General features: G+C 42.3%; 1 protein-coding gene across 1 annotated transcript; it reads right to left on the reverse strand.

Annotated features, from left to right (window-relative positions):
* Nucleotides 1-1,001: 1,001 nt before the first annotated feature.
* On the reverse strand, nt 1,002-10,649 carry EXOSC3 (exosome component 3). The gene is made up of 4 exons (XM_027859111.1): nt 10,281-10,649; nt 6,218-6,367; nt 3,621-3,772; nt 1,002-2,574 (listed from the first exon to the last, which is right to left on the reverse strand). Exons 1-4 carry the CDS (start codon nt 10,581-10,583, stop codon nt 2,373-2,375), a joined length of 807 nt encoding a protein of 268 aa, XP_027714912.1. The 5' UTR covers nt 10,584-10,649; the 3' UTR covers nt 1,002-2,372.
* Between the last annotated feature and the right edge of the window lie 522 nt (nt 10,650-11,171).

Here is an 11,171-nt window from a genome sequence, read left to right on the forward strand (position 1 = left end):
GAACCTTCAAGATCCCATTTTATGTTTAAGTTTGATGTCTGATTGTGTGGTTTTTTCTAAGGCCTGGCTAAAGCAGAGAAGGTAAAGGGACTAGTCCTTTCTAGGACCTACAAAGCAACGGCAATTCAATGAAGCCTTTCATCCAATCAACCAATATGTAGACTTTTTTTGGAAATTTTTTTTTATTAAGTTTTTTTTTAATTTAAAAAATCATTCACAAAATACCATATCCATATATTTATGTCATGAAGCAGAATGGCTTAAGTGTTTGGAATTCCATTCTCACATTTAAAATGCAACTGGATTAACCAGAAGTTGGGATTTTTGTTGCTGTTGTGTTAATATTTTCCACATTGAAGATATAAGTAGGTCATTTGAAAGCATCTGTTTTGATTACAATCACATAATAATGCATGTCTTTCTTAGATTACATGTGGGTGTTACACAAATGGTTTCTTATCTTAGGAGCAGAGAGTATGATAGGTGGAAGAAAAGAAGGAGGAAAGGAAGAAGGAAGCAGGAAAGAGGAGGAAGGGGTCCTGTAAACTGCTTTAACTCTGAACAAAAATAATAGTAACTGAAGCCAGGAGCTAAGAGTCAGTAACAACGCTGCCATCCAAGTGGACTGACTTAAGTGGCCAGTTTCCAAGAAACCCTGCAACTATGCTGGCTTCCTTCTAGCTCCAGGTATCCTCAACCTTAAAGCTTTGTTTTTTATTTTCCTGAATACTTTCCAAGTGGAAAGTAAACTCTTCCCTGATGAGCCTTCAGGTTCTAAGAGACATTGGTCTTCATTTTATAGCTACCTACGAGATGTTTCTAGGTCCTTGACGAATCTGAATAAGACACAACATTGCCAGATCCTAGTGTCAGCTCTCATGACCCATTTTAAAAATGATGATAGAAAGCACGGTATCTCACTACTGACTATTTACACTTCAGGACAAAGAAATACTACGGCTAGATGCATATGTAGCCAAGGGCAGTAAGTTTTACACTCCTTCCAACACAACACAAAGTCAACTTTATTTGAATAAACCTGAATTTAAAAGTTACTCACCAAACATGTAAAACCAAAAAAGTGGGTAATTTTTAAAAAAGCAAAGACTCAATGAGCATTTCTTTATGTTCAAACAGGCACAGATCTGCACTGCTGTGCAAGCCCCCAAAGCACCTTACCCCAGTGGAGATAAAACCAGACGGCAGTTTGTAATAGTTAAAACAAACACAACCTTCTAATCTGCTTAATAAAAGGAGTTCCCTAGTATGGATTTTGGTTTGGGCAGAGTTATGATTGACAGACCTGTGGGAATGAAGCCAATTAATTCTCTAAAGTAATACCCATTCTCCACATTTTATATAGATACATATATTTTTAAATTTGATCCTATTTTACTTGTATCTGTTTATGGAAAGGAATTGGGGGGGGAGGGTCAGAGGTAAAGAAAACTACCTGTGAACTGGTTAGAAGGACTATGCCAGTGTTTGATCCCTAGCCTTAGAAAAGGTGTCTAATTCTATGTGTAGGTCAACAGATGGGCCAACCTGTTGGGGAGTTCTTTCCTATTTGCTTCTTGGAGCCACAGCAACCCAGAACCAAACATGCAGGTCAGAAAAGGTGAGGAAAAGCCAAAGGAAACAATATTGGAGTTTTAACAAAGTCTAATCTGGGTTTCTAAAGTGAAACAGAGAAAGCTGAGGAGGGAAATGGAACACCACCTCATCTTCAGGAACTCCCACCCTCAATGATGACAGCAGTGTTTGTTCATCTGCAAGAAACCATGTGCTACAAAAATTATGTGAAAATGAAAACAAAGAAGAAAACAGGGAAAGAAGGAGGGGAGCGGAGGGAATGGGCCAAGGCAGTGTGGAAAAAACCAGCACAAAACTGGCACTAGATACAACAAAGCCAAGAACATACTAAAAACCACTTAACAGCTGACGTGCATTCACAAGCTCTGTGTTTTCAGTTTCAAGAGAGGGCAAATGTCAGGTGGCAGGAATGGTAACTGCAGGGTTGGCGTCCTGAGTAACGAAATGTGCTGCTGTCTCGCTCAATAATTCTCCCCCCATTCCTTCCCAACCTCAAGCTTGGTCTTGCTCTGTTAACCATTTCCTCTTGGGGCCTGGCTCTGACAAAGATAGCTGAGTTGGGACTGGCTACTTAACTGAGGGGGGTATACCCTCAGATAATGTCTTTCTTAGTAATAAAAAAAGAAATTCAAAAACAAATGTTTTTATTGTACATTATCCTGAGAAACTGGGGAGAAGGGAAGGTTTCATCTGAAGATGAAAAAGTTCTTATAAAACTATCAGTGTTACCACTAGCTCATATCATATTCCACCATAAAGAATGAAGCAGAGAAGCATCGTCAACTTTCTGACAACCTGGAAAATATCTGCTTTCTTTGCTCTGTGGTCATGTGTTCACAAGCTTCCAAAACATTTGCCAGAATTAAAGTCTGTTGAATGGTTCTTGCTTTAACCCATATTCTTCCATTCATTCCAAATACTATTTCCAGTGGGTAGAGTTTTCCTATCTCCTGGATAATTTCACATTCAGGAGCTAAAAGCCTAGTGTGGGGTTAGAAAATAAATGAAGTTAAAAAAAGGAACACCTCAAATTTCTCTCTCTAATACCAGTTATAAACTATGACAAATTACTTGTATTGTGTTTTTCTCCCCCTAACCAATCCTCACCCCTCCCTTCCACTTCTGAACCATGTGAGAGGTTTTTGATAAATAGAGAATCAACCCCCACATTTTGCCGATTTTGCACCAAAAACATAGTTAAGACCTAATCTGTAAAATAAGAAGGTTGGATTAGATGATCTTTAAAGTTCCTTTTAGTGCTAAATCTAGGACTCCTTTCTTCTTTAACTCCCAGAATGCTTTTAATGCAAAAATACTTTAGAAAACTCACTTTTCAATATAAAGTTAATTGAGGAAACAAGTATTTACTGAATACCTACAAACACAACAATGCACTCATGATTTTCCGAACAATTGGATTTAGCTGATCAAGATACTATCCCCCCGCCAGATGCCATAAGAACAATAATTTCTACAACACTTTTAAGGTCTATAAAGTGTTTTCTCCATAACCCTTGGAGGGAGGTCACCCAATGATTATGCCTGATGATGAAGAGAGCGAGGCTCAGAGAATGAAGAGATTTGCTCACACCAGCCAGCATCAGAGCTAGGACTGAAACCCAGGGTTCCTTGTTAAGTTCCATCCCAGGACACCCCACCCCTTCTAGATGAAGTGTTTAGGAAGAATTAGTTCTTTCAAACCATTATGATACCACTTATTTCTTCATAACACCACAGTTGTGACATGATGGTATTTAGAAAATTATAAAGCACTATAATATATGAATTTTAAGTGTTATTATAAGGGAAGAAGAAGCTATGGTGCTGCTAGGAAATGCAGAGATTCAACACTGTAGCAAACCCTCAAACTCTGTAAATGCCAGACCCCTAAATTTCGTCTTTAAATTATGTACTGAAATTTCTTTTACCTTGCAGGAAAAATTCCAGACTACCAATGCAAAACAAAAAATCAAAAAATTTCCCTGTAAAGCATACTGAAGGCAGAAAGGCTAGGCCACAGTACTTACTTTCTGATTAAACCCAGAGTCACCTTAAACAACAGGCCATCCTGTCCAATGACACCCATTCCATTTGCTCTTCCATTGCTATCAATACAGACCATCTCTGGTTCCATGTCTTTATTGGCAACAACAAACTGGCCATAAATGAGATCTCCCACCTAAAACAGTAAGTGTTACATGTGATGAGATATAAGGCAGCAAATATTCCATCCCAAAAACCTATTTTCTGGTTGCTATTCCCTATCAATCACAAACAGCTAATGATAAATTCAACAAGCACTTATTAAGCACTAATATTAAGATAAAACTATAGTTGATGACTTGTAGCTAATGACCTACGAAGGCCTTCTGACAAAGTGCTGGTGATTGATGGAACATTTCCCTTAGCCAACCATTAGATTTCCCCACTTCTGGAATTGTACCACCTCATTCTATTTTTGGTACTCCCTCCATGGCTACAAAAGCAATTCTTCCTCAAGCAGAAGGGTCCCTGACCATGAGGAAGGTCTTGGACCCAAATGATAAGAAACTGAACATGCTCAGACATCTAAGTGATTTTTGTTACAGCCTGGAGTTTTGTGGTCCTCACAAAACTGTGAGGCCCTTTAAATACCAAACAGGAGTTCGTATTTTATCCTACAGGCATCAAAAAAGCCATGGCAATTTCTTGGGTAGGGGAACTTATGTGATCAAAATTGGGCTTTAGGAAGATCAACCAACCGGGGTAACCTCAGGGTCTGGGTAATCTGACACTCAGTGAGGTGTTCCAGTATATATTTCTGGACCTCTGGACTACTTTGAAAGATAACAAATCATTCTTCCAAAGGAGTTCCTCAAACTAGGAGGGCAGCATGAATCCAGAAAATGCCTCCAGGTTCATACTTCCAAACTAAACCAATAGGCATTTATTAAATACTAAGCCTGTAAAATAGGGATAGGGAGTGGACCTGTAATGTCAGTCATAACCGAAATTACTGGATAAGGGAATTCCCTCTAGCAACGCAGTGTAGCCCTTTCTTTGCAACCTTACAGAGTTGCCTACAACACTGAAAGGTTAAGTGATTTGACCCAGAACATACTCCTGGTGTGTCAGAGGTATGATTTGAACCTAGATTTTCCTGGCTCCAAGGCCTGCTCTGTATTTCCCTCTCACAGATACTGGGATACAAAGGCAAAATAAAAACAATCCCTTCCTTCAAACTTACATTCAACTGGATATAAAATGTTCAAGAGAATTTCTGAGTTACCTCTCATCCTTGCACTTCTGGCAGATTTTGCAGTTTAGGCTGAGGAAGACCCCTACTACATGTAAATTTCAGGGCAGCAAATCTGCCCAGAGCAAAATAATTTTTGCAGCAGGGTTTCAATTCTCCACTCTAACCCCAAAGTGGGCAACTTAATGAAAATTCCTTACCAAACAACAAATGCATACTTATTGTTTTCATAATCACAGCATGGAAGGAACGAACTTGGCCTATGCTACTTGAAGAGTCAGATTTTGAGGGAATGTCAGGCAGTAAGTTAGTATGCTCATTTAGGGAGAGATTTCTGGTAGCCACTACTACTCAACACTTAACTTATCAACACTGCCCTGACTGGCAGAGAAGCTGAAACAAATGAGGAAAAAGAAGCGCATCAGAATGAAGCTAATTAAATAAGTCTTAAATAGCTCTAAATACACTATCTAGATATCTGGATAAAATCATGGTGCAGGAGTGACACTGACTTCAGAACAGTTCTTTCAGATACATGGAGAAGGGGACAAGATTAGGGAACCAGCATTTATTATACACCTACTACATACCAGGCAAGGTGCTTAATGTTTGTCCTTCCTTCTCAGAGAGGACCACGATATCAGAGAGATGATGTCATGACTTGCAAGTGAATTAGATTTAAGTGAGGGAGGACTGTAAAAAGTCATTAGCCTCACTTTCTCCTCCTGAGCCATCTGAGCTCAGTGGCAAGATACAGATCAGGACAACCGGTGATGGCCCTGGATTGCAGTGGGAGACCTTGGCTTTTTTAAGTTAAGGTCTTTTAACTGGTCTCAGTTTGACAGAGGCAACACCCATATGGTGATTGAGGCTAGGTAAGAAATGAGACAAAGAATGGCCTCTTTTACCTAGTCAGAAAACAAAAACAAAAACCCAACAATCTGGGAGGGAAAGACCCTCAAGGTTTCTGGTCAAAACCAAAACAATTGCTATTTACATTTACTCTGAGCCAATCAGAGGCCAAAGAATAACCACTAAGTTGGGCTTGGGCTGGTACTCTTGCTGGCCAATCAATGAGATCCAGAGTGAATTGGATTTAACTCATTGTTTTTAAGAAAGAAAGGGAGGCAGTAAACCTCTAAGATAACTTTCAAGGTTGCAGGGATCAAAAATTTATTCCTTTGGGCAGAGCACCTGCAGGTAATGGTATGATACCCTATGTGAACAGAGGGAGAGGAAGGAAGGAAGGGGAAGGGAGGAGCTAAATTGCCCAACTGGAAGTGGCTTGTTGGGTCCCCAGTGGGGCAGTACTATTCTGACAATGTACTTCAGATAATCTAATTTCATCTCACGCCCTGAAGTCACTAAAAATAACAGACCCATTGTTACCTGCACATTTGGTCTATTTCTTTTGGTTGCTCCTTCAAATGCCAAGTAAGACAGAGAAGCTGGTTCACTTCCTCCAACATCAACCTTGAACAAGTCACCAGATTTAGCAGTCACAATGCCTATCACATGGTCTCCTTTAACAGGGACATACTGCAAAGAGAAAAGTCACAAAGGCACAAGCATATAAACATCTGAAATTGAAAAAGATTTTCACCAGCAAACCCTGCTAATAGATTTTTACACTTATGCTTTTAAAAGGCTATATAATATTTTAACATTTAAGTAGCAATATTATTTTATAAATACCACATTGGTCTAAATATAGGCAACGCTCAAGTATAGGCTACATTCCTAAATGAGACCTCTTTAAAGGGAAAAATATATCTATATGCTGAAAAATGTAAGTTGTTTGAGAGCAGCAACTGTCTTGGGGGTTTTTTCGCCCTTGAATCTACAGGCACTTATGAGAGGTCATGGACAACAACTGTATCAAATAGGCAGGCAGGAACAGATTGTTGTCTTTGAAGAGAACATCTGTACCAATTAGATCACATAAGTTCAGGTGAACATACACAGCACTGAGTCCAGTGCCTTGCACACAGCAAACAAGCTACTATTTCTTGACATATAAATTCCAAATATAGAGAAAAGGTACAAACCAATATAAAATAATCCCAGTGATGAATTCTTAATAACTAAATTCAGCTTCAAACTATCATAGACTGAGATATTTATTCACTAATTTTATCCAGATATTATATCTATCCACTGAGTTATATATTTCTCCATATAAATATCATTATGTTTATTTCTCTGGCATTTTAGAAAAATACTTTCAGAGTAGAAATCTGGGCTACTTGGCTAATAAGCTGTCCATATACCACTCCACTCAATTAACACAGTGCATAGTAAGCACTTAACAAGTGTTTTATTTATTCATTCAATTCACTAAACATTGATCTACCACATAGGCACTGAAGGAGATACAAAGATAAGAGTCATCTCCATCCTCATGGAGTTTACAATTATAATATAACTAATATGACAGTGTACCTCTCTCCTTGCCTATTGTAAACTCCTAATTGGTCACCTTGCTCCTAGTATCTCCCATCAACAATCCATCCTTAATGTTCTCTTCCTCCTCAAACATTCTTTAAATGTTTACCTCTGTCTCTCCTTTACTCCCATCATTCCATAATTTTCATTCAATCTATTACTATGCTTCATCTATGAACATGTTATTTGTTCTCTCTCACTGTGAGGCCAAGAACTTTTTGATTTTTATCTTTGTATTCTTGGAACCTAGCATAATGGCTTATATGTAGTAGGCACTTAAATATTTGAATTGAATCGTGGTATGTGCTTAAGTTATAAGCAAAATGTTAGGTCATGGAGAGAGGAGACAATAATCAATGGGGAGGTGGAGGTGTTGCAGAAAATCCATTACTAAATATCTGTGACATACACTATGCTAGGCATTAGAGAGACAAAGATAAAAATTAAATAGTCCCTGTCTTCAAGGAATACATAAGGGATCACGACAGACTTTATACAGGAAGTAGCAGTAAACTTAAACTTTAAGGGGTGGAGAGCTGATGGGTAAAGGTTACACCTCAGGCCCTAGCAAAGGTGGGGCAGTAGAGAACATGTTGTTGTTTGTCCTTTAAGAGGACCAAGACATCAGGAAGGTGATGCCATGACTTGCAAGAGAATTGTATTTAAGTGAGGGAAGGACATCCAAAGTCACCAGCCTCACTCTCTCCTCCAGAGCAGTGGCAAAATATAGATCAGGACAACTGGACGTGGCCCCACAGAGAACATGTATGGGCAGTATTAAGTAGCACAGTTTCACTGAACCTGAATAGTAAGGTGGGGTCAAACTTTAGCAGGAACTCTTAATGGCTGGTCTAGGAAATCTGAATTTTATTCAGTAATCCATAGACACCCAAGGAAGGGGTTTGGGTGAAGTCATATGACTAGGCATGCATAAATACAATTTGGCAGCCAAAAGGGCTGTTTGGAGCAGGAAGGTCTCATGCAAGTGGTACTGAGAACTTTTCTGTGGCAGGGGCTCTCAAGGAACTATCTACTAGAGACAACAGGAGACAACAAAATAAAACTACATGAACAATACTGTTAGCAGTTGGCTGCTAGTTCACTTACTGGATTGTTGTTAGGGTCAAATGATCATATTATAAATAGCTTGAAGAGACCTTGGGGGCTATCTAGTCCAACACCATCACTTTACATTTTTTTTAAACTTTAAATTTGTTTATTTTTAGTTTTCAACATTTACTTCCACAAGATGAGTTCCAAATTTTCACCCCATCTCACCTCTCCCCCCACCCCAAGATGGCATGCATTCTGAATATCCCTTCCCCTAGTCTGCCTTCCCTTCTATCTCTCCCCTCCTTCTCTTATCCCCTTCCCCTTCTATTTTCCTGTACGGCAGGATAGATTTCTGTACCCCATTTCCTGTATTTCTTATTTCCCAGTTGCATGTGAAAACATTTTTTTCTAAACATGTGTTTTTAAAACTTTGGGTTTCAAATTTTCTCCCTTTGCCCCCCCCATTGAAAGGTAAGCCACTCAATAGAGGTTATACATGTGTAGTCAAGCAAAACACTTCCATAGTAGCCATGTTGTGAAAAACTAACTCTATTTCCCTTAATCCTATCCAGCCCCCCCATTTATTCTATTCTTTCTTTTGACCCTGTCCCTCCTCAGAAGTGTTTGCTTCTGATTATTCCCTTTCCCAATCTGCCCTCCTCTATATCTTTCCCCTGCTCTCTTGTCCCCTTCTCCCTCTATTTTCCTGTAGGGTAAGACATATTTCCACACCCAATTGAGTGTGTATGTTATTCCCTCCTTAAGCCAAATCCTAGGAGAATAAGATTCACTCATTCCCTCTCGCCTTCCCGTGTCCCCCCCACTGTACGAGCCTTTTCTTTTTTTTCTGAGATAAATTACCCTGTTATACCTCTCCTTTTCTCCTTCTCCTAGTATAATCCTCTTTCACCCCTTAATTTTATTTTCCAGATATGACACCTTCACCTTCAACTCACCCTGTGCCATCTATCTATCTATCATCACTTTACATTTTAAGAGAAAACTGGGAATAGATGATTTGATTGAGGTCACACAGGTAATAAGCATCAGACATGGAGTGCTGAGATCCTCTTAAACCTTTTCTAATTTAAAGGATTTCTAAAATGTGAGCTATTACTAAATGCCAAAATCTAGAGCCTTTAAGTGATGAAGGAATTGTAAGGAAGAGCAGCAAAGTGCAAAGAAAGATCTCATCTGGAGTCTGAATCCAGGGCCTGATATTTATTACCTGGGTGACTCTGGCTAAGTCGATTCACATCTCTGGGCCCCAGGTACCTCTTCTGTAAAAAGAAGGGGATGAACTAGATGATGCCTCCATCTCCAAATATGACCCTGAAGTGAGTAGAGGGGTACAGTAAGTTCCAACTAAAATCCCACTTTCTACAGGAAGTTTGCCAGTGCCTTCCCTATGTTAATTATTTCCTGTTTATCCTGTCTATAACTGGCTTTGTATATATTTGTTTGCATGCAGTCTCAATGAATAGATTGTAAACTCCCTGAAGGCAGGGGCTGTGTTTTGTCCCTTTCAGTATCCCCGGTGCTTAGCGCAAAGTCAGGCATATCTAATAAATACTGATTGATTGATTGACTCAGAGAGGTGCTCAGGAGGGTGGTGATCACCCCGCTGGTCTCGATGTAAAGGGCAGGGGCAGGAAGTGCAGGTGTAGACGAGAGGCAAGGAGGGGGAGCAAGACGTCTGAGCAGGAGCTCAGGGAGGAAAGGGAAATGGGGAGACTGAGGCCGGGCGCCCCAAGATTCAAGTCAGGAGATGCCTGGGCTAGGAGAGCCCCCAAGGAATAACTGAGTCCGGCTCTTCCGTTTTACAGGAGGGGAAAAAGAGGCTGGATTCGCCCGAACTGACGCGGGGAGCCAGGAGGCGGGCATCCCGCCCGGGCTGGTCTCCACGTGTTGGAGCCCGGAGGGCCTGGCCGGGCGGGCCGCCTCCTTCACTTACTCTTTTCTGCTGGGAGTCCACCCAGTACACGCCGCCGCCGCCGCCTCCGCCGGGCTCCTTGTGGCGGAGCCGGCCGCATTTGGTGACCAGCAGGCGGTCCCCGCAGCGCCGCAGGCCCGGGCCGCACACCACGCGGGCGCGGGGCCGCACGATTGACCCCAGGCGCAGCATCTGCTCCGCGGAGCCCTCGGCGTTCGGCCCCGCCGACTCGGGCAGCAGCAGCTCCTCCCCGGGCAGCACCACCTGCCCCAGCATGGTCCGCGCCAACCGCGGCCCCGAGCTGGGGGCCGGTGGGGCCGCCATCACCCGGCCACCGCCTCCGGGGCGCCTTCTAGAGCGACCCCTGCGGGCCGGAGGACAGAAGGGAGGAGAGAAGCCTCTAACCGCTCCTTCACCTCTGTCTCTATGGCCGAAGGGAAGGGCAGCCCTGCACCCGCCCCAAGAGGCCCCGCCCCTTCCGCTGAGGCTCCCTACCCCGTGAGTGGAGGAGGAACAACTCTGGACCCGCCCCCGGGACCCGCCCTTCCACTGAGCTGCCATTCCACGTGACTAGAGAACTGTGCCTTCCCACCAGGCCCACTCTTTCACTGTGGCTCCACCCCTCCCAACCGCTCATCACACTCCGGACCACTCCTGGACCCCGGACCACTCCTAGACCCCGGACCACTCCTAGACCCCGCCCCTTTCCACCCGGGCCCCGCCTCTTTGGCCCGCCTCCGCCCACCCAAGCCCAGGACCAGATTGTCCTCTCAGTGCCGGATCCTGGGTTTCACCCCAATTATCCCGTGTACCCCACGTCTCTCCTCTCTAAGTAGGACTTTTCTCAGAGCAACAAAGGCTTCTCTGTATTCATGGGATCATAGGACTTATCTTGAGATCATTTAGTGACTA

This window comes from Vombatus ursinus, unplaced genomic scaffold (assembly GCF_900497805.2).
Source record: "Vombatus ursinus unplaced genomic scaffold, bare-nosed wombat genome assembly UNPS02014158.1, whole genome shotgun sequence".
NCBI lineage: Eukaryota > Metazoa > Chordata > Mammalia > Diprotodontia > Vombatidae > Vombatus > Vombatus ursinus.

Bases quoted from the DNA above. Each gene is read 5' to 3' on its own strand.
- EXOSC3 (XM_027859111.1), bottom strand. From the start codon at position 10,583: ATGGCGGCCCCACCGGCCCCCAGCTCGGGGCCGCGGTTGGCGCGGACC. The intron at 6,368-10,280 runs GTAAGTGAAGGA...TTCTCTTTGCAG, and splicing joins TGGACTCCCAGCAGAAAAGA to TATGTCCCTGTTAAAGGAGA. The intron at 2,575-3,620 runs GTAAGTACTGTG...ACCCCACACTAG, and splicing joins ACTCTGGGTTTAATCAGAAA to GCTTTTAGCTCCTGAATGTG.